Here is a 24589-nt window from a genome sequence, read left to right as displayed (position 1 = left end):
CATTGTGTTTTTTTACTTAAATGACACTTTTTAGAATGTGATTTATTTCATGTATAACAATAAATCTATTTATTTCTGTTTGCTTTTTTAGTGGCTCGGATAGAATTTATTGTCCCCTACCGGTGAAACCGAAGGGGACTTATGGTTTGCTCTCTGTGTGTCAGTCAGTCTTTCAGTCCGTCACACTTTTCTGGATCTTGCAATAACTTTAAAAGTTCTTCATATTTTTTCATGAAACTTGAAACATGGACAGATGGCAATATGGAGAATTCTGGTTGCTATGGCAACAAATATTTAAAAAAAATAATTATTTTTTTACTGACAATGGTGGAGTTTCACCAGTAGGGGACAATATTGCTTGGCAATCTCTTGTTATTTGGAAAATTTATTAATTAATATGAATATCTGCTATTCTATTATTAATGGATAGTTTTCACATTAAATCATTTTTTAAATTAATTTGTATCATTTTATAATTTATATGATTGTTTTCAATCACTTGGCGCTTGCTATGCTTATGATAATTTTGTATGTAGCGTCTAGATGATACAGAGTAATGAATAACCAATTATGTCCCAGAGGGGGATAGGGTATTCAGGTTTATGTGAAATAATACTTCCAAAGATAACTCATTGAAAAGTCATTCCAGACTTTAAATAGTAATTTTGAAAGTATCTATAATATTGGGCTGCAACGTGGGACAGGGATTTAAAGTAATTTCCTTTATTTGAATTTTTGTAGTTTTCGTAACACTGTTTTACCCTATCATGAATTTCCAGAAACTCACATCAAATGTTAAGGTCATGAAAAGAAGTCCATGAGGAATTAGTCAGTCAAGCCAGGTTAAGGTCAAAGTCAAACTTTAATGATAATAGCCTCTCTATTGTTGTGTCTTATTCAGCTTTAGAATACCATTTGAAGCATTTACATTAAGTGAAGGCGATTTAAGGTCAATGAAGTCAGTGAGAGATGTGCACAAGGTCAATGGTGTGGGCCCAGTTGTTCTCTCCTATAACCATGAAAGCATGTTAATGAAAAATTTTTGTCATGGAAACAAATTCAGAAGTAGACAAATCACTGAAACTAAAGGTCCAGATCACAACATGAAGGTCAAAAGTTTTGCAGACGGAGAATAATCTTCGTGGACACTTTCATTTGTGGACTTATTTTTTTTTTTTGGCGGGGGGGGGGGGGGGGAAAGGAATTTGGTATATGTCGTTTTCCGATGTGTTTGTGTACAATTCCTTGATTGGTCAATATGAAAGTAATTCATTAAGCAGAAGACAAGTGTGTGTAATCCTCATCCTGATTTGAAAAAAATATGAGTGAAAGATTGTGTTTGTTTATTTTATTATTATGCCCCTCTTTGAAGAAGAAGGGGTATATTGTTTTGCTGTCTGTCGGTCGGTCTGTCTGTTGGTAGACCAGTTCGTTTCCGACCTATAAATCGTCAACGAATTGACCGATTGGCTTGATACTTTACATGCGCATTGGCCGTTGACAGTAAATGAACCCTATTGAAATTGGGGTCACTAGGTCAAAGGTCAAGGTCGCTATCACACTAAGTGTGAAAATCGTTTCCGATCAATAACTCGTCAACAAATTGACCGATTGGCTTGATACTTCACATGTGCATTGGCCTTGGACAGTAGATGACCTCTATTGAAATTGGGGCCAATAGGTCAAAGGTCAAGGTCACTATGGCACTAAGTGTGAAAATCGTTTCCAATCTATAACTCTTCAACAAATTCACTGATTGGCTTGATACCTCACATGTGCATTGGCCTTGGACAGTAGATGACCCCTATTGAAATTGGGGTCACTAGGTCAAAGGTCAAGGTCACTATCACGTTTGGTGTGAAAATCGTTTCCGATCAATAACTCATCAACGAATTTACCGATTGGCTTGATACTTCACATGTGCATTGGCCTAGGACAGTAGATGACCCCTATTGAAATTGGGATCACTAGGTCAATGGTCAAGGTACAGTACAGCCAATGCGTAACAAACATATTTTGCAATCCGCGGAGTTAAGGCGCAACGAGTCGATGCCGAGTCGGCCGTTGAAGCCATGTCAGTATGCAGCGGCATGTCGCATTTCGCCACGATGCTTCGCATCTGTCCGTCGAGGCAAGCCGCTATCTGCGACATGACGCCGAATCGATGGGCATCATAAAATGAAAATCTTTGAAAAATGATTAGTCAATAAATTTTAAAAGATCAATTATCATAATATTAAAATCATAATTAATTAAATGTATCTATTACTGCATACTTACAATTTTTCCCGTCGCTACTCATTACCCGATAATCCTGTATATTCCAGTTTTAAAGCAAATTCTGGTTAATATTTAAGATAAAAATTCTCAATTTCAAAAAATACAAACATTGGCCATTTTTCTAAAGTGTCAAATAAATTTTGGCATTTGTTTCTATTTAAAGTTGTGATGAAATAACGTCCAGTTGGGGCATTGTTTTTTTCCACTGAACACGCGTAAATCTCCTGACATGATGTGATGTTCATGTTTTTAAACAACACAAAATACTCCCACACTTTCCATGTGACGTTCTTCATGTCTGTATGATTTTCGCGCGCTTTTTATTGAGACAAAGGATAAAGCACTGTTTATTTGACGCTAGAATTTAATTGTTTAATTGTCGCGTTAGCATTAAAATTCGGAAGCGTGTTTCGGATTACAAATTGAATAATGCTTATTTGAGAATCGAACAAAACATTTACAGTTGTGCGTAATTAATTAAACGATAATTTGTTTAGGCCCATTACGTGTCGAATATATTTGAGGATGTGATATTATATAAATAGTCTATAAAGCATCATATAAAAATCATATCCGCTTTTTAAAACGTTAAAATAATAACTATGAAAGTAGTCTAAATTAAGGTTTTGTCACTACACATGCCGCGAAAGTATGAGAAGGTTAATACAGACTCCGCGTCGTTGCGCGGATTGATGCCGATCAATAAATGTCAAAGAATTTACCGATTGGCTTGATACTTCCCATGTGCATTGGCCTTGGGCAGTAGATGACCCCTATTGAAATTACGCATTTTTAGGTTTCTGTATTTACTGTTTTATAATGCTGTTCAAACCTGTTGCATTGCCAAAATAAAATAAAAATCAAATCCCAATATTGGCCTATTAACAAATTAATCAAGTTTACAGATGAATAATTCTTTTCTTTCTACCCATGTCATAAAGTTACCCTCAAGTTGCTTTATTGATTGAACACATTCATTGAGTCGAGATACTTTTTCTTTTCGTCAAACCATTTGTTATACGGCCGTGGGCCAGTTTGGTTGAATGTTACGCAATCTGTCACATGACTGGTAACATACCGGTAGTTACTTTTGTTTTCTGCACACAATTGTATAAACGCTTGTTAAAGTTACCTCTCGGTAACTTTCAAACCTTGGTAAGTTTGCGGTTATTCAGGTTTAGTAACCTTCAAGGTAACTCGATTGTATAAACACGATATACCGCAAAGTAACCTTACTTCGCATAGTGGAATTTTACCACCGGTAACTTTAACCCAAACATTCCAACAATGCATTTTCTAATGACGTAAGTTTCGCGCGAAGTGTCACGCTTTGATTTCGTTAACAAACAAAATAAACAGCAACATGTAGTGTTTTTTTTCAAATTCATTTACAAATGAATTCACAAAATAAAGTGTACATTTTAACTATGAGTTCATCAAAATGACCAGGCACAAATTGATAATGATGTCGGGATTTGCATCATTTAGCAGAATCTCTGGTGCTTCCAAACTGCAAGAGAGTGCTTGCAAAGACGTCTATTTTTCTAGTTGTTTTAAGTGATGTAACATATACATTGTCGTCGTAACATGCTAGCCTATTCTTCTAATTTGGCTTATAGCCCGTTTTCATGACTGCGTTATAAAATAATATCTTTCGCCAAATAACGATTTTAACATATTCAACGCACAAAGCTGAGTATATCATTAACTTAAAATTACTTCAGAAAATCACTCTGTCTGTAGTCCAATATTGCATATTGCAGTTGAGAAAAGTGCAAGTCTTTTTGACGATTTATTATAAACACGATTTATTTCACATGAAAATGTACTGTATAACAACATATTTGAATTGTCAATTTATCACATTTTCCTTATTTCGTTCAATGTGCATTGTTTATAATCCGTGCATACACTTTTGCCAATTAAGAATGTGCAACAAGTCATACAAATATCGCACAATTCATAAATAATCTGCAATATTTGCTTTCCGATTTAACGTTAGGCATAGAGATTAATGAAGTATAAGATGGTAAAAATAGCACCACACTGGAATTTGGAATGTCCCATTTTGAACACTGGTATAATGCACTCGTTTATCTTTTGTGTAATGGGATGTTTTCCATTCTTTGTTTATTAATATATGAAATTATTTTCTTGTACAATAAGGGAATTTACCATAGACAAATAAAACATTGTTCAAGTTTAAACATATCTTTGTATGCAGAAATCTGCAAATGTAATTGAGTTTACCAACGGCTATTTTTTGATAAACTGTTCCGGTTCATTTGTGTCTTTTTCTGAGAAAATTGGGCTTAATGCATGTGCGTAAAGTGTCTTCCCAGATTAGCCTGTGCAGTCTGCACAGGCTAATCAGGGACGACACTTTCCGCTGTTATGGTATTTTTAGTTTCAATGAAGTCCCTCCTTACCGAAAATCAAGTTTAGGCGGAAAGTGTAGTTCCTGATAAGCCTGTGCGGACTGCACAAGCTAATCTGGGACGACACTTTACGCACATGCATTAAGCCCAATTCCCGCAGTACCAGGTAGTGAGTCACTGTAGATTTTCTGGTCAGCCATGGGGAATTTGTCAGATCACACCCAGTGAGGTTGGTGTTACTGTTGGTTCAGAGATCCAGTTTATCAAAGTCAACAACAGCCAGCTGGTGAAAGACAGAAAGCTTCAGTTACAACATGACTGTAAGGGCATTGCCTACCATGGGGGAGATCTGTTAACTTTGTTACCTCCGGTACTGCACTGTACAAGTACACACAGAGTGGTGAACTAGTCAGCAAACTTCAAAGGATAAATCAATAACCTACACAGTTAAGGATTATGTTGGAGATATCTTTATAAACAAGAAATTGCTTATAATTATTTGTAAAGCATTTGTAGAGCAAGGTACACAACAATGGTCAGTATTAATCTTAAAAAAGGCTATTAATGTATATTGAATGTCAATTCATGACAGGTTGATGAAAAGAAAGTGCGTGACAGTCTCTGTCCTATTCTTTTATTTTGGTGGTTATCAAATACATGTAAAGGTGTAATATGCTATATTTTAAAAGCTTTCTTTTGTAAATGGTGGAAATGATCAAGACAGGAAATATTAATCATGGGTTGTTTTCAAATTTTATTGTCCTTTTGTAAAAGTTACAAAAACAACTGCAGTCAAAATTGTGTAAACATATGTGAATACAATATGCTTTTGTGATTTTATCGCATAATTATGCCAAAAGATTGTAATTATGTCTTCTGTTATGCAGTGTGGAGTTGTGCAGTGAGTCTGACAGGTGACAACTTGTACATCACAAATTCCTCCCAACACAAGCTCCTCACCCTTGCCAGGGATGGATCAGTCCTTGCCACCTTTATGGACCCTGAGGTACAATACACCACTGGTGTACATGTGACACCTGCAGGCCAGGTGCTGGTGTGTGGATGTAATTCCAAAACTATCATACAGGTTGACAGTAAAGGCCAAAGGAAGCTGGCAACTCTGGCTACAGTGAGAGATGGGCTTCAGGGGGGCTCTTGGTCAGTCTGCTACAACAGCAACACTGACTCCATTATTGTGGGGAGAGTGAACAACAACAAGATTCTGATGTACGAAGTGCAATAGATTGTCATTCACAGATCTGAGATGTGTTATAAGAAGTGATGCAAATTACAATGACTGTTGTAGCAATTATTGTTATGTTTTGATGTTTTTTTTAATTATTGTATGTGAAGCAATAAGTGATATAAATAGCAATATCAGTTTGTGTAATAGTGTTTTGTAACAATGAAAGAATGTTCTTGAAATGTGAACATATATTTTTCTAATAATCTTTTTTTTGTTAAAATGTAATATTTTTTTAATGAATTAGTCTTAAGTGTCATTTATGTTTTACTTTTGTTCTTGGAGCTGAATAGGTTAACAAATTCTCCATGCCATGTTATATTTTAAAATCATGTTTTTATATAAAAAAAAAGAGGAACATGACACTTAAGCAAGTCATTTATTAGACATGCAACAATGAGTTGACTTATTCATTCATTTATTGTTGTTTATAAGTGGCTCTGATAGAATTGAGTATTTGTGAAACTTAATGATAGATAATAATAGTCAATAATATGTAATAAGTGGATAGTTTTCACTCTAAAACACCTTTTAAATTGTTATTTTTGCATTAGTATGATTGTTTTCCATTGTTTGGCGCTTGCTTTGCTGTTCATAATTTTGTACCAAGCTCCTTAAGGATACAGAGTTGCAAAGAATCAATAATGGTTTGTTGCTAAGGTTTGTTACTATGCACATTTGCTTGTTAAATAAATAATGTTTGAATGGAACTAAGAAACGTTTGCGAGTTGTTTTTTAAATTTGTTTACATATTTTTACAAATTATTCACTTATAACACATTGGTTAAACCTTCTTATAAACCCTTAAACACATGTAGAATTATGGGTTGTGGAATTTAACCCTTTCCCACTTAGAAGCAAAGTGAAAATGGCTGTGTGCAAACTGCATGAAACCAGAACAGCCTACGAGTAACTGGCAGTCTGTTCAGGTTTTATGCTGTTTGCTGCACCTCAGTACCTAAGGTTTGGAGATGAAGCCTTAAAAACTTGAATCTAGTAAGAAAAGCCGTAAATATATAACTTTCTAAGGGACTACAAATGAGTGAAAATACGTATCTAAGTGGTAATGGGTTAAATACGTATATAAGTGGTGAAGGGTTAAATACGTATCTACGTGGTGAAGGGTTAAATACGTAACTTAGTGGTGAAGGGTTAAATACGTATCTACGTGGTGAATGGTTAAATATGTATCTAAGTGGTGAAGGGTTAAATAAGTATCTAAGTGATGAAGGGTTAAATACGTATCTAAGTGGTGAAGGGTTAAATACGTATCTAAGTGGTGAAGGGTTAAATACGTATCTAAGTGGTGAAGGGTTAAATAGTCATCTTACTAGACTAGAGGAAGCATGACCTACTTATCACTGAACATCAGAGACCATGAATTATCATCTTAATGATCGCATATCAACTGATATTTAATTAAAAACTCCAAAAGATGGTAAAACAACGAAGCAGTATTGTTTTAGGGTTATTAAAAGTTGTTGCCTCAAACTGCCATAGGGTTGGAATGTTCCAGACCAATGAGAACAAGGGATAATTGTAGTTTTCACTTTAAAAATAGTCAAAGGCATGAAAAAAAAACTCCAAAAAAAGATTGAAAACAAATTGTGTTTTATTGTTTATATTGAATAGCAAAAGTTGCTCATGTTGCAAACCTGTTCTTGTAAATGTTTACCATTCTCCACAACAGCTATTATCCAGAACAGCACATGTTGATGACAGACCCAGTCATTATACATGTACATATGTAAACCATAAAAACATTATGTAAACCAAACCAAAAGAGCGAAATGATGTAATCAAACAAGATGGCAATAGGCCATAGGTGGCTCACCTGAGACCCTAAGGAAGTAAAAGTTATGAGCAGCCAGTTTGCAAAACAATTTTAGATACCAGCAGATATATTATTCTAACTAATGTTCGGAACATTTGGCACAAATTAGGCCATAAATACTGACTTCAGGAGGTTTTAAAAGAGTTCCCTCTTGTCACATAAAGAAAACTGCCCAGTGCTATTTTTTAAGGGACCTTTCCACGTTTTGGTAAATTGACAAAAATAAAAAAAATGGTTTCAATGTGCACAATTTCGTTGTAGTTATGAAATTTTTTAGGAAACAGTAACATTAAATATTTCCCACGCTCTAAATTATCAATTATATGCATATTTTGATGATTTAAAAACCTGACAATAAAAAAGCGTTACAAAGGCAAAAAGATTGAATCATTTGGAGAATTCCATTTTTATCCTCATATTTTGTGACATTACAAGGAGTGTTTAAAAAAAATATAAAATACACTCTTCAATATATGAGCAGGGATGGACGAGTGGTTTATGTGCTACATTTACTCCAAGGGTCAGTGGTTCGAGCCCAGTTAAGGATTACTTCTTTTCATTAACCAGGTTTTCCGAAGGAAAAAACTGGTAATTAGATTGGCTAATGTCGGCGGCTGGTGGGTGGGCGGACGGAACAAGCTTGTCCGGGCCATTACTTGGTCGTTCATGGTGAGATATTAAAATCATTTGGCACATTTGTTCACAATCATTAGACGGTGTGTCGTGCGAAAGAATGACGTCAATATCTTCAAGGTCAAGGTCACACTTAGAGTTCAAAGGTCAAAAATGGCCATAAATGAGCTTGTCCGGCCCATAACTATGTCATTCATCGTGAGATTTTCAAATCATTTGGCACATTTGTTCATCATCATTGGACGGTGTGTCCCGCGAAAGAATTACGTCAATATATCCAAGGTCAAGGTAGCCAAGACTAAAAATAGATTGATTTTGAAACAAGGGGGGTAACTTTGAACAATCAGTAACAATGCACATTTTTGAGTTGGTCTCAAATTGAAATCAAGGTCGCTACGAGTAAAAATAGATTTAATCTTACCATAAGGGGGTGACAATGCACATTTTGAATTGTCTCCCTTTATCATACTTTTTTTTTTCAAATTGAAAACCTGGTTTTGTGACAATTTTGGTCCTTGTTTTTAGTTTATTCTAAGTTTACATTTATCATTTTAAAGCATTTAATGACAAACTTATGCATGCCAAAATCTCTGAAAAGGTCCCATTAAAGCAATGTTTTTCAACACACCAGAACCATTTGCCATTTTTGAACTTGCCTGAGGTAAACCTATAATGAGAATACATGTTCTGTGCAAGGTAAATGATGAATAGGGGGGGGGGGGGGGGGGGGAAATACTTTTACTTCAGGAATGTTCACAAGCTTTTTCTTCAATTTGACCTATTTCTTGACCCCACATGACACATTGTCAAACTCTGATATCATTGGGGTTGAAATATATTTGGGACATAATGTTCTGACCAAGTTTCAGTGAAAAATGGCAAAACAATTATATTGGGCCATCATGGCCCTTAAATTGTCTTTTGTGTGATCAATTTGAGATTAATTTTGCCGGGAGGTCATGGGTTCGATCCCTACTGAGGGAGCGTTATTTAAATTGCCCTTATAGACACCAAGTACTGGTTCTAGTTCCAGGAAACGGACTCCAGAGCCTTTCAATGACTGGTACAGTCACACTTGTGAAACAAACTGACTAATAAACCAGAGTTTAAATATTGGAAACAATTTAAGTAAACAATCAGAGCTTTGCAGAGAATTTGCAGAAGGCCTTATAGATTGTTGAAATGTTTAAGGATGTTCATTGAAAATATGGAGTTGTTGAACAAAAATGGAACTGCATTTTGATGGGTAAATCATTGAGCCATTGGTGATACATTAAGTGAAGTCCCTTTTGCTGTGTTGGGTTAATCTGCTGTGATAAAAGGGGTGTGAATATTAACTTTTGAAGATAATTTTCCAAGTAACTAGCAGTCTGCTCAGGTTTTATACTGATTGCTGCTTGTCAGTATTTTAGTGTTGGAAATGAAGGCTGTTAAACTTTAGTCTTCTAATAAAGGCTTGAAATATGATATGCTTTTTGCTAAGGGACAACAACTGTGTCAAACTGTGTCTTTGAGTGGAGAAGGGATATGCGGCTAACTTTGTTTGATTGTTTACATCAAATATTTGTTTGATTGTTTACATCAAATACTTGTTTGATTGTTCACAGCAAATGTTTTTTTGATTGTTTACATAAAAAATTTGTTTGATTGTTCACAGCAAATATGTGTTTGATTGTTTACATCAAATATATGTTTGATTGTTAACAGCAAATATTTGTTTGATTGTTCACAGCAAATGTGCATGGAGCAGAATGCCTTGCTGGATGTGGACAGCAACCCTCTGTTTACACCAATAGAGATCAACATGGAGGGAGCTCCACTGAAGGACTGTGTACTCTCAATCAGGTATACACGAGTCTCGCTATGGGGAAATGGTGCTTAATGCAAGTGCCTAAAGTGTAGTCCCAGATAAGCCTGTGCCGTTCGCACAGGCTTATCAGGGACAACAACACTTTCTGCTTTTATGGTATTTTTAGTTCAAAGGAAGTCTCTTGAATTGAGGTTACGGGATTCGCAATGATATTCAGTGCAAGCAATATTTGATGCAAATTCGAATTGTTATTAACCTAGGGGGATACTTTTTTTACAAACAGCTTTTGTTTGATAATTTTAAGACTATGCAATTAATTGTTTGATGTGATACAGTTGAAAATAATTGTGTAAATCTATCTGTATCTATCTGATATTTTATCAATTTCCAAACATATTACATTACACGTAAACGAAATGCAGGTTTATTTTTAACTGTACTACTTACTTTGTAGTGGTTACAGTGGCACAGAGAGGGACATTCTTATAAGCATAGCAGAGGTGCTGGGAGCTACGTAAGTACTGCAGGGTCAGGGGTATGCCAGTGTGTTTTTTCCAACATTTTGGGAATAGGGCCGGGTCCCTTTTCCCAGCATTTTAACTTAAATTGGGAAATTAGTGTTGTTGCTGTTTTGCTAAAAAATGCTTCAAAATTGAGAATACAAGTTTTTTCAGTATTATTTTCACTAAGGTTGAACTTATATGGCTGGATGGGAGGTGAACAAAATGTTGAAATAAAAAAATAAATATATTTTTTGGGAAACCTTTAATTGGGAATTTTTAGATCCCATTTGGGAAAAATATACACTTCTTTCCAGTGCGAATAGGGCCGATTACCGGACCCGATTTTTGAGGATTTCACTTCCGCTTGCCCAATAGGCAATTAACTTTCATAATCTGCTTGCCCTCAGAGAAAAAAGGTTGGTCCACATATTAATGCTTATTTATTAGCTCGACTGTTTTTGGAGAAAATCGAGGTATTGTCATAGCCAGCTCTTCGTGTCCGTTGTCGTGTCCGCGTTGTGTCCGCGTCGTGCTAAAACTTTAACATTTTGTCAAGGTTTTGAACATTGGCTCTAAAATCAAAGTGCTTCAACCTACAACTTTGAAACTTCATATGTAGCTGCACCTTGATGAGTTCTACATGCCACATCCAATTTTGGGTCACTAGGTCAAAGGTCAAGGTCACTGTTACTTCTTAAAAAAAAAAAATATGTCAGGCTTTTATTTATTCAAAACTGCACCTGCAGCCGAGCGTGGCACCTGTTATGTGGTACTCTTGTTTCAATGTCACATGGTACTTTTTTGCACCAATTGGGCAAACTCTTCAAATATCACATTTTGATAATTTCGTGAATAAAAATAACTACCTGCTTCTAACTGCTTTTGCATGCCTCAAATGATTATCATATTCCATGGTTTTCAACTTGTTTTTACCTCAAATTGGAGCTTTTAAAAACTCTTAGCCACTGTTACCCTTTATTATTCACCCAGTATTGTTTATATGAAGTTTTCAAAGTTTGCTTGTGGAATTCTTTTTCTTATGTCTCTTTATTGAATGGGTTTTGTTTATTTACTGGTACTTTTGGGCTCTCTGACTATTGGAAATCATCTGTCCTTGAATCAATAACACTGTCCGCCGTTTTGAACGCTTTGCCATTGCCATACAGAGAGCAGTTTTATTGACTGCAAATATAAAAACATTACTTAGAATTATCACATAAATGATCTTTTATGAGGAGTTGTAATGCAGGTAACGTATGTAGCTTATTTTATAGAATCTTTTTTCAAAACATTTGATTTATTTTCCCAATATTCCTGGCAATGACTATTTCTATTTCAGATGCCAGGATTATTTTGTGCGCACTGCAAAGAACAACCTTTTACCCAGTACCCACCTTGTGGTAAATGCGGCTGAAGGCTCAAAATATGAGGCTGCGAAGAAATGGGGAATACCAGCCCTTTCCAAACTGTGAGTAGAGAGAGATATGAAAACTGGGCTTAATGCTCGTACATTAAATGTCATCCAAGATTAGCCTGTGCAGTCTGTGCAGGCAAATCAGGGATGACACTTCCAACTTTATGGAATTTTTCATTTTAAGAAAGTCTGTTCTTAACAAAAATCCATTTAGGGTAGAAAGTGTTGCCCCTGATAAAAGCATATAATGTATGTGTTCGTGGAAAATTGTGCAGATTTTTATTGTTAATTAATGTCATAATTTCTAGAATTGGTTTACCAGTAATAATAATCATATTGTCTGAAAGTGTATCTCAAAATTAATGACCCACCCTTAAGTGTTCTATTGTCAATTTTTAACCAGGTTTTTAACCAGGTTTTCCGAAGGAAAAAACTGGTTATTAGATTGGCGAATGCGGGCGGGCTGGCTGGCTGGCTGGCTGGCGGGCTGGCGGGCGGGCGGAACAAGCTTGTCCGGGCCATAACTATGTCGTTCATTGTCAGATTTTAAAATCATTTGGCACATTTGTTCACCATCATTGGACGGTGTGTCGCGCGAAATAATTACGTCGATATCTCCAAGGTCAAGGTCACACGTTGAGTTCAAAGGTCAAAAATGGCATAAATGAGCTTGTCCTGGCCATAACTATGTCATTCATTGTGAGATTTTAAAATCATTTGGCAAATTTGTTCACCATCATGGGACGGTGTGTCGCACGAAAGAATCACGTCAATATCTCCAATGTCAAGGTCGCCACGACTAAAAATAGATTTAAAAAAAAAAAAAAACTTACAAAGGGGGTTAATTTTGTTTGTTCATTTCAAAAGTTCAGTTTGAGTTTTCTCCCTTTATCAGATTTTTTTTTCACAATGAAAACCTGGTTTTGTGACAATTTTGTCCCTTGTTTTTAATTAAAATGTTAAAATCACCAATTAGCAGCTTCTAAATCAATTTCAAAATCTAATGTTACAAAATATGCTGCACTGTGAGTTCTTTACATGTTGATTGGTCATGTTACAATTAGAAATGAAATTATTGGCTTTTAAATCTTTCTGATGCACATATTTAAAAACTAGTCACTCATTTTAATGCCCACAAAAAGTAATTAAATAGTGCATGGAAACTCAAAAGCAACAAATATGTTTATAAACTGATGTACTACTAAATCAACAATTATTTCTTAAAAATGTATTTCCAGTTGGATTTTGTCCTGTGCTCGACAGGGTAAAAAAGTTCCAGAGGACAAGTACTTGATTGAAATTGTCTCCAATGACAACCTGATGTCTCAGGTACCCACGGTGGAAAACCAAAATGGCTCAGTTTTGGAAAATAGATCTGGTAGGGTTTCTGTTAGGGAAGCCAACCCATCTGAGATTGGCCAACAAAACATAGTAGACTCAAAAGAAGCTGATGGAGCCCATGTGAACAAAAGTAACGGGAAAATAACTGATGCAGAATCAAATTCTGGTGGAACTAACAAAGTTGCGGAGCGTAAAGGAGAGAAAAATATTGGTGCTAAACTTAAGCAGGGAAATAATGAGAAGGTTTCAGCGGTAGGCGATCACGGATTTTCTCAGACAGATGGGGATTTCATGGAGAACAACGACTCAGATGCCATGCTACTGCAACTTGAATCTCAGGAAAATTACCAGCCAGTCATTCCAGTTGTTGAAACAGAATTGAAGACTACTGCAAAGGACCGGGAAGTAAAACCGGCCTCGACTTCTGTTGCAAATAACAGGGATATTAATGTCAATGATGTGTCTAGGAATACTGACATTGCTGAAGCACCAGTGGTGAATACTAAAGATGGTAAAGCTTTGAATAAAAATCTTCTTCCTGCAACAAAACATGTTGCACCTGCAGAAACTCCCCCTTTTGAGAGATGTAAGTAAGCTGCACTCTGAGAAAACAGGGCTTTTTCGATGCATGTTAAATTTTTATGCCCCCAGATCGAATGAACAATGGATATATTGTTTTTGGCCTGTCTGTCTGTCTGTCTGTCTGTGATGGTATTTGTGTGTCTGTCCCAAAACTTTTAACCTTGCTCATAAAATAAAAAACTATTTTGTCTATGTTCTTTAAACTTCACATGTGCATGCATCTCATTGAGATCTACAATCAAACATGGTTTGAGGTCTCTAGGTCAAAGGTCAAGGTCACCGTGACCTTTACATTCAAAATATTACCTTGTTTCTAAAATAGCTGCCATGCGGCTTTAAAGCACAGTATGGGGCATTGTGTTTCACAAACAGAGCTCTTGTTTGGAATTTAAGATTTATATCGAGTCTCTTTCTTAATGAAAATCCACTCTAGGCACACAGTGTTAGATTAGCTAATCTGTGACAAAACCTTATGGATATACATTAAGCTCTGTTTTCCAAAGTGCGGCGGAGGTGTATTCTACTGCTGTTTGTTATTTAAGGAACTTTGGGGAAAGGGAGAAATTGTGATCTGAATTTTTCGTTGCAAAGTTTCACTTAAAGACCATGCTTTTGTTGCTGACAGTAAACTTGTTGACAGTCAGGTCCATAAATCCTTATTTATTTATATGAAAGTGTTATTTTAGAAAATTACAATAAAATAAACATTTTCCAAAAAAAAATACAAAAAAATTATAATTTTCAATATATTATCTGAGATTTGTGTAGGATATAAGTAATTATAAGATTATTTTGACTACTGGTGTTGTTAGCATTTAATATGGGAACATGTTATTGTTTCGTTGACAGTGAAAAGGAGATGGGACAAGAACCCCCCTCTTACCGGTACCCCTGTCCTAACTAAGCAGTGTGAGTATGCTGAACTAGCTTTTTTTAACTGTCGAATTTGGAGCCAAAATTCTTCCCCATCCCCCAAATGACAGCTGAAAATTCCCAAATAATGGTTCCCATAATAATTTTATGCCTCTGAAGTAGGGCATATAATGATCGCACTATCTGTCTGTCTGTCCATCCGTCTGTCTGGCGCACTTTTGCGCTTAGGTTTCGTAAAATGCTCATAACTTCTTTGTCGCTTCAGATGTAACCTTCATATTTGGTATGCATGTGTATATGGACAAGGCCTTTCCATACGCACACAAATTTTGACCCCCTTGACCTTGAACTTAGGGTCCACGTTTAGGTTTCAAAATCTGCGTTTAGGTTTCGAAAAAGCGTTTTTTGGGGGCATATGTCTTTCGATGAAGACAGCTCTTGTTTTAATATAAAATTAAATTCAGTTCAGTATCCAGATCTACAGTCAAACCTGAATTCAGCGGTCAGTCAAGGGAAATGATCAAAGTGACCGTTGTCCACAGGTGACCGTTGAATTCGGATCACAATTTTAAGAAGGTTGGCCAGTTGGTAGTATTACTACGTCGTTACCCCACCCAGTCGTTTACATACAGTGTAAAACAAATGCTCATTGCATTAACAAAGCATAATAACAGCATTAACTTACGCGTGCATATTGAATAATAGAGAATAATATCTTTTAGATTGATTTTATTTCATAATGTTAAATTAAACAATGACTTTATCAACGCTGGTATAATTTTTTTCTCATGCATCTCATTCATTCAGTAAATAACGTCCGTAAAAGTCTAAAAAGCGGATTCGGTGTCATAAACCGATAGTACGGTGTAATTGTACCGTTCTAATTCAAAGAAATAGCGGTCATTTAATTTCGCGATAATTACTTTCAACAAGTCATAAACTCTGATAAATTTTCTTTAGAAGATACACCCACAATTATCCCCGGTAAAGAAACCTTCTCAACACCTTATAATTTGTTTACTCGCAGCGGGCCGCTTTTATAATATCATAGACAATTACCGCTTTCAGACGCTTTAAATGTTGCAAATCAGTTCATGTTTTGCCATTAAAGCTAATCACTAATCCTCTTATCGCCTTCTTATCAAAACACTCGCCAGCTTAATGTTGTTTTAACACTTAATCAGCGATACAGACCAATTGACTTTGTCACGCGCTAATGCGTTATGCATGCAGACGATAATTGCTATTAATAAACATTGTTATTGTTAATGTCACCTGTTTAAAGTGATATTATGGGCATCTAACAGTTTATAGCTGGCTATTGCAACCGTTGTTTATTTTTGGTATTTTCACTTCATATACAATGTACACTTATATTTGTTAATTCAGCATCAACATACTAAAACAATATCCCGGAGAGAGAAAAAAATGCATTTGAATATCAACCGTCTTTTCGTTAAACAACTGATCATGCATGTACGATGTGAACCTAAATTTAGTTTAAGTGCAGATTCGTTCATACGACACAAAGACACAATTTTGTTTTACGGATCATTTCGGCTTAGAGGAGTGGGTTAGTCATGTAAAATAACGAATATAAAATATATTTTTAATAAACAACTGGTAGCAAAATGAGTTGCAGACAATTGGTCTTTTAATGCAATTAAAATGAAAATTCAATTATAATGGTGAAACAATTTTACATACCGGTCATGGATGCACAAATTGTTTGTTTACTCGCAGCGGGCCGCTTTTATAGTATCAAAGACAATTACCGCTATCAGACGCTTTTACCGCAAAATAGACGGACACATGATGTGCTGTGTTTTTAATTTTCGCTACTCGAGACGACTCGAGACGACTGACGCGTGACCGTTGATTTCAGGTCAAACATGAATTTCGGAGTGGAATGTAGTGGCCGTTGGCCGTTATGGACAGGTGGCCGTTGAATTCAAGTGTAATTTAGAGTGTTTTTCGTCGGGGGGATTCCAGACTGACCGTTGTCTGCAGGTGACCGGTAAATTCAGGTGGCCGTTAGGTCAGTTTCGACTGTATATATAATATGAACCAAAGTAAATCAAATACTGGAAACAATTTTGAAACACTTGCCCAAAATTGAGATAAAACACCACAATCTCTTAATTTTATTTTATTGCAGCTGCTAAAGACAAGCTGAAGGAGATGCCGGCCAGGAAGCACAACTGGAGATATGACGACTGGGTGGCAAAGAATGACTGGACGGCAAAGAACGGCAGTAGTCAGAAAGAGAACCTGGGGCTGGCCACCTCAACGCCGGTGCAATCTAGGGTGAAGGTAAGAAAAAGTTAGTGCGTTCTGGGAATAATGGGCTTAAAGCATAAAGTTTACGCACAAAGTAGTGTGCGCAGTTTGCATAGGCTAATCAGGGACAACACTTTTCCGTTTTTTATGCCCCCGAAAGAGGGCATATAGTGATCGCACTGTCTGTCTGTCTTTCCGTCACACTTTTGCGTTTATGTTTCAAAAAATGCTCATTACTTCTATGTCGCTTCAGATGTAACCTTCATATTTGGTCTGCATGTGTATATGGACAAGGCCTTTCCATACGCACACAAATTTTGACCCCTGTGACCTTGACCTTGAATTTAGGGTCAGCGTTTAGGTTTCGAAATCTGCGTTTAGGTTTTGAAAAATGCTCATAACTTCAATCAAAGCCTTTTTGGGGGGCATATGTCATTCTATGGAGACAGCTCTTGTTTCTCTCATTTAAAGGCGGTCTCTTCTGAACAAAAATCCAGTCTTAGGCGGAAATCATTGTCCTAGACTAGGATGTGCAGACTGCACAAGTAAATCTGGGCTGACACTTTTCTGCACATGCATTAAGCCCAGTTTTCCCAGATTGGGGCTCAAGTAGTTCTTGGGGTTTTCAATCCTCACTAAACCCTCTCACCATCTAGCCCCACCACTAGCAAGGGCTCAAGTAGTTCTTGGGGTTTTCAATCCTCACTAAACCCTCTCACCATCTAGCCCCACCACTAGCAAGGGCTCAAGTAGTTCTTGGGGTTTTCAATCCTCACTAAACCTTCTCACCATCTAGCCCCACCACTAGCAATATGTTTCAAATAAATCTGTGGTTGTGTAATTTGTATTTGTGAGATTAACAAAATGTTTCAAAATCCAATAAAAAAAATTGACAAGATGACATTTTAAAAAAGGAAAAAATTGAAATGAAATTATATAGGAACAATTTTCAAATAAATGCATAACAAACATTTAAGAAATGTGATTAAATAGGTCCTTTAAGTACATGCACATAAACTACTCTGTATTTAAAATGCATGAATGTGATACTTACAAGGTAATAACACAATTTTGCTAAAAAAACTAAACAAACCAATAACACATTTAAGACTTAGGCCATCCTTAAAAATATGTTTGTTTGGCATAACAAGACCCAGGTGAAATTGGGTGGGTAACTAGGTAGGGATTTTATTTTTATGCCCCCCTTCGAAGAAGAGGGGGTATATTGCTTTGCTCATGTCGGTCGGTCGGTCGGTCGGTCCGTCCACCAGCTGGTTTCCAGATGATAACTCAAAAACGCTTGAGGCTAGGATCATGAAACTTCATAGGTACATTGATCATGACTCGCAGATGACCCCTATTGATTTTGAGGTCACTAGGTCAAAGGTCACAGGTGAAGGTCACAGTTACTGGAAATATGCATTTTAAGGATTTAGCATGGTTCAAACAAGGGAAACAACTACCGTTTATGCATGTTCTTTTTATTACAGCATTTGCCTCCCTTTAATTCATTTAAAATCTCATTTTACAGCAGAGATTCCAAATCTGACCTGTAAATCAGGGGTTTTTTTGGCCCGATTTTATAGCCGAAATTCGGCTATGTTCCCAATCCCAAAAAGTATACTTTTTTCCCAAAATGTGGCAAAAAATTCCCAATTTCCCAAAAAAAAAAATTTTTTTTTTTTTTTTTTTTTTTAGAAAGAAGTGTCGTAAGTGTATTTTATCTCAATTTTAATTCAATTACATCTTACAAAGTTTATTATGATTTTGTTCTTTTAATTTTAATGACAATAAAGTTCTATATCAAATTTAGTATTTCTCTAATTAGTGGACTTTTCGTGTGGAAAAAAAGGCTGATGAATTAATTTTCCCAATTTCATGAAAATGCCGATAAAATTCCCAATTCCAAAGCCATGGGTTATCTTCCCAAAAAGTGTAAAAAAAGCCTGTGTAAATGAGCCCCATATTTACTGCCAGTGCTAGGTTACCTTTTCCCATTTGATCATTCTTAAGAATTGGTATTGTAATGCTGCTGCTACTGCTACTCCTCCTCCTCCTCCTCCTCCTCCTCCTCCTCCTCCTCCTCCTCCTCCTCCTCCTCCACCACCACCACCACCACCACCACCACCACCACCACTTTTGCCATCAGCCGTTATATTGTAGGCAAATGACAATATCAACTGTGTATTCCATTATCTGCACATGAATGACCCAATATTAACCGATAGCGAACTCAATGTTGATTGGCCAGCTACCATATGCACTTCAAAACGTTAATGGAATTAAAGAGGAAAATAGTTTTAAAAAAAAACAATCTGGATTAAAATGGCGGATGTTTTCAATTAAATTTAACAAGATTTTAGCATATTCGCAAATTATATTTTTCTTGAGCCAAATTCGCTATATTTTCGCAAATGGCGAACGACAGCGCGAGCCCTGTAATAGTGAGCATTTATTCCAATAATAACACGTTCGCAATGCTGTCGTTCGCCATTTGCGAAAATATTGAGAATTTGGCTCAAGAAAAATTTAAATTACGAAAATGCGAAAATCTAGTAAAATTTTGTTGAAAACATCCGCCATTTTAATCCGGACTGGTTTTCTATATTTGTCTCTTTGTTTCAATGAAACTGTTCGCAATTCGAACATTTAACGAAACCCGGTCTGTACCCAATTAGACATCTCTTGACAAAAACTAGGTAACTAGGTCAAAAACTAGGTCAAATAGTAGAAAAACCTCGTGTAGACAGTAGAGGTCACAGTTTTTATCCAATCTTTATGAAATTTGGTCAGAATGTTTATCTTGATTAAATCTGGGTTGGGATTGTATTTGGGTCATCTGGGGTCAAAACTTGGTCACTAGTTCAAAAACTAGGTCAAATAATAGAAAAAAACCTTGTTTTAACAATAGAGGTCGCAGTTTTTATCCAATCTTTATCAAATTTGGTCAGAATGTTGATCTTGATAAAATCTGGGTTGGGATTTTATTTGGGTCATCTGAGGTCAAAAACTAGGTCATAAGGTCAAATAATAGAAAAACCGTCAACAATTTGTTTGTGTAGACAGTAGAGGTCACAGTTTTCATCCAATCTTTATGAAATTTGGTCAGAATGTTTATCTTGATGAAATCTGGGTTGGGATTGTATTTGGGTCATCTGGGGTCAAATACTAGGTCACTAGGTCAAAAACTAGGTCACAAAATAGAAAAACCTTGTTTAAACAATAGAGGACGCAGTTTTCATCCAATCTTTATGAAATTTGGGCAGTATGTTTATCTTGATGAAATCTGGGTTGGGATTGTATTTGGGTCATCTGAGGTCAAAAACTAGGTCATTAGGTCAAATAATAGAAAAACCGTCAACAATTTGTTTATGTAGACAAGTAGAGGTCACAGTTTTCATCCAATCTTTATGAAATTTGGTCAGAATGTTAATCTTGATGAAATCTGGGTTGGGATTGTATTTGGGTTATCTGGGGTCAAAAACAAGGTCACTAGGTCAAAAACTAGGTCACTAGGTCAAATAATAGAAAAACCTTGTATAGACAATAGAGTCCACAGTTTTCATCCAATCTTTATGAAATTTGGTCAGAATGTTTATCTTGATGAAATCTGTTTGGGATTTTATTTGGGTCATCTGGGGTAAAAAACTAGGTCACTAGGTCAAATAATAGAAAAACCTTGTGTAGACAATAGAGGTCACAGTTTTCATCCAATCTTTATAAAATTTGATCAGAATGTTTATCTTGATGAAATCTGGGTTGGGATTGTATTTGGGTCACCTGGGGTAAAAAACTAGGTCACTAGGTCAAATAATAGAAAAACCTTGTGTAGACAATAGAGGTCACAGTTTTCATCTTATCTTTATGAAATTTGGTCAGAATGTTTATCTTGATGAAATCTGGGTTGGGATTGTATTTGGTTAATCAGATGAGCGATTCAGGGCCATCATGGCCCTCTTGTTTCTGGATCATGCGATAACTTTAAAAGTTCTTCATATTTTTTCATGAAACTAGAAACATGGATAGATGCCAATATGGACGTTATGCACTTCATTTCATTTCGTTCCTACGCCAAAAATTCTGGTTGCTATGGAAACAAATAGACTAGAAATACTGCTGAAAATAGTGTTTTTTTTCTGGATCCTGCGATAACTTTAAAAGTTCTTCATATTTTTTCATGAAACTTGAAATATGGATAGATGCCAATATGGACATTATGCACATCATTTCATTTTTTACTTACGTCAAAAATTTTGGTTGCTATGGCAATAAATATATAAAAAAGAAAAACAATTCTGACATTGGTGGAATTTCTGACAATGATGGAGCCGGTAGGGGACATATATTGCTTGACAATAGTCTTGTTTTAAAGGGTATTTTCACAGAGTTTGCAGTGTCAAGGTAAAACTCAACTCAATAATTTTTTCCCTTCCGTATCAAGTACTTGTTGAGGGCACTTTCCTTACTGAAGAAATATTACATAAATCACAATTGCTGTCTGAAAAATTCCCAAAAGGAAAAAAATGTCTTGCAGTAGATTCCACTTAATTGAATATTGGATAATCCGGTTCATTGAATAGAAATTGAAAACACCAAACCATTTGCATCTCTTCCCATTGTTAAACATCGCCTAATCTGAAATATGGCGTATTCCGGTTAATTAAATATCAAATTATCGATTGCACACTATAATCCAGCGTATTATCTCATAAATCTCCAAGGATATGCATCGTATCGACGATTTTGACAAACACGCTCCATTGACTGCCTTTGTTTTCATTTCACACCATGCATGTATGCAGCGTCTGTCAAGCGTCACGTGACTAACAGGTGTAGTATGCGGGCCAAGTACAATGCCAACACTGGAGTCTCCGGTTAAAACTGACGCCAATCACAGTGTGCAGTCAGGCACAAACTTTCGAATGCAAACTGTCGAGTAACACACTTTAACAGTTTGTTTCCAATTGGAAAGAATTAAAGAGTTTGTTGCCGATTAGAAAAGAACTGTTGACGTGTCTTGCTTGAGTTAGTGAATAGTACGAGTGGATTATTTTCAATGCACCGTATAATGAATAAAAACAACTATCGGCGCTTTTCTATGCGTTTATTGAATAAAACAAGTTTATTTAGCAATGTATTTAACAATAAAGCTTTGAAATTGGTTAAAAACACGATAACATACACACATGTATATGATAAACATTGAAAACATTGGAAATATAACTGATTCTGTATAATTGAATACTCCAGATAATTGCATATTCGGACGTGACAAATAAGCTTTTCAATTAAGCGGAATAAACTGTACTTTTGTTTCAAAAGCACATTGTTTGCATGTGAACAAATAAAATATGCACTGAAACTTTCAATCAATTTTGCCTTATTTGCTTGGTACCAGTACTTTTTCCAATCTGACAAAAAAAATCACTGCAACTGTAGAAGTACTTCTTTTCTGCAATTTTAGGAACTGAAGAGGCAAGATGGAAAGAAAGTGGACATAGACACGCCCAGCAAGTTCCTCAACCCGAATGTGAGATACATTCCCAAGTTTGAGACCGAGGTATGTTCCTCAACCCCAATGTGTGATACATTCCCAAGTTTGAGACCAAGGTATGTTCCTCAACCACAACCCCAATGTGAGATACATTCCCAAGTTTGAGACTAAGGTATGTTCCTCAACATTCGATACATTCCCAAGTTTGAGACCAAAGTATGTTCCTCAACCCCAATGTGTGATACATTCCCAAGTTTGAGACTAAGGTATGTTCCTCAACATTCGATACATTTCCAAGTTGGAGACCAAGGTATGTTCCTCAACATTTGATACATTCCCAAGTTTGAGACCAAGGTATGTTCCTCAACATTCGATACATTCCCAAGTTGGAGACCAAGGTATGTTCCTCAACATTCTATACATTCCCAAGTTTGAGACCAAGGTATGTTCCTCAAGATTTGATACATTCCCAAGTTGGAGACCAAGGTATGTTCCTCAACATTCGATACATTCCCAAGTTGGAGACCAAGGTATGTTCCTCAAAATTCGATAAATTCCCAAGTTTGAGATCGAGGTATGTTCCTCAACATTCGATACATTCCCAAGTTGGAGACCAAGGTATGTTCCTCAACATTTGATACATTCCCAAGTTTGAGACCAAGGTATGTTCCTCAAGATTTGATACATTCCCAAGTTTGAGACCAAGGTATGTTCCTCATCATTCGATACATTCCCAAGTTTGAGACCAAGGTATGTTCCTCAACCCCAATGTGTGATACATTCCCAAGTTTTAGACCAAGGTATGTTAATCAAAATTCGATACATTCCCAAATTTGAGACCAAGGTATGTTCCTCAACATTGGATGCATTCCCAAGTTTGAGACCAAGGTATGTTCCTCAACCCCAATGCGTGATACATTCCCAAGTTTGAGATCGAGGTATGTTTCAAACCTCACACGTTCAATACATTCCCAAGTTTGAGACCGTGGTATGTTGCTTAACCATGATGTGTGATACATTCCCAAGTTTAAGACCAAGGTATGTTCCTCAACGTGTGATACATTCCCAAGTTTAAAACCCAGGTTACATTCCTCAACGTTTGATACATTCCGAAGTTTAATTTTGAGGTATATTCCTCATAGTGCGATAAATTCCTAAGTTTGAGACCGTGGTATTCTTCTTAACCCCAACGTGTGATACATTCCCAAGTGTGAGACTTAGGTATGTTTCTAAACCCCAACGTTAGATACATTCCCATTTTTAGCTCGGCGTTTTCGGACAAAACCCGAGGTATTGTCATAGCCAGCTTGTCGTGTCATCTGACGTCTGCTGTCCGCGTCGTGCTAAAACTTTAGCATTGGCTCTAAAATAAAAGAGCTTCCACCTACAACTTTGAAACTTCATATGTAGATGCACCTTGATGAGTTCTACACGCCACACCCATTTTGGGGTCACAAGGTCAAAGGTCAAGGTCACTGACCTCTAAAAAAATACTGTAAAATCATGTACATTGGTTGGCACAAGATTCATGGATTGGTCAACCCTCGAAAGCAACTAAAAGTTCACATCCCAAGAATTATAATGATTTTACAGTAATATTTCTTTGTGGCTTTCCAGTGTATGAAGTTATATACGTTATTTATAAAAGTTTTAGGGTGGCTAGGTTTGCCTCGCTAAAATTATTTACTTATTATGGAAGTATAATTTGGTAAATTGATTTTAAACAGGACAAATTTGAAAAAAATTAGCTCAAACTTATATCGCAAATGATGTATACAAATTGTTTGAATATATAGAAATAATTGCTAGATAATTGTTTTTTTCAAATTGATCATATGTTACAGGAGTTTCTCGCATCACTGCAAACCCCAGAGGATGTGAGAGCTGCAAGGGCCAAAAGAAAGCCCAGTCTGGTACGCTATAG

At 36.2% G+C, this 24589-nt stretch overlaps 1 protein-coding gene across 2 annotated transcripts in view; it reads left to right on the top strand.

Moving 5' to 3' along the window:
• The window catches only part of LOC127859512 (DNA topoisomerase 2-binding protein 1-like), a 128942-nt gene that overhangs the window by 95741 nt on the left and 8612 nt on the right, over window positions 1–24589 (top strand). For both annotated transcript variants that reach the window (XM_052397009.1, XM_052397010.1), the window contains exons 19-26: window positions 10101–10213; window positions 10633–10692; window positions 12021–12149; window positions 13334–14022; window positions 14868–14927; window positions 17050–17204; window positions 22636–22731; window positions 24510–24578. In XM_052397009.1, the coding sequence (XP_052252969.1) occupies window positions 10101–10213; window positions 10633–10692; window positions 12021–12149; window positions 13334–14022; window positions 14868–14927; window positions 17050–17204; window positions 22636–22731; window positions 24510–24578 (1371 nt within the window). The remainder of the gene's footprint in view (window positions 1–10100; window positions 10214–10632; window positions 10693–12020; window positions 12150–13333; window positions 14023–14867; window positions 14928–17049; window positions 17205–22635; window positions 22732–24509; window positions 24579–24589) is intronic.

This window comes from Dreissena polymorpha, chromosome 15, assembly GCF_020536995.1.
Source record: "Dreissena polymorpha isolate Duluth1 chromosome 15, UMN_Dpol_1.0, whole genome shotgun sequence".
NCBI lineage: Eukaryota > Metazoa > Mollusca > Bivalvia > Myida > Dreissenidae > Dreissena > Dreissena polymorpha.
The sequence above is the reverse complement of the archived record's forward strand: the minus strand, read 5'-3'. Positions and strand labels throughout refer to the sequence as shown.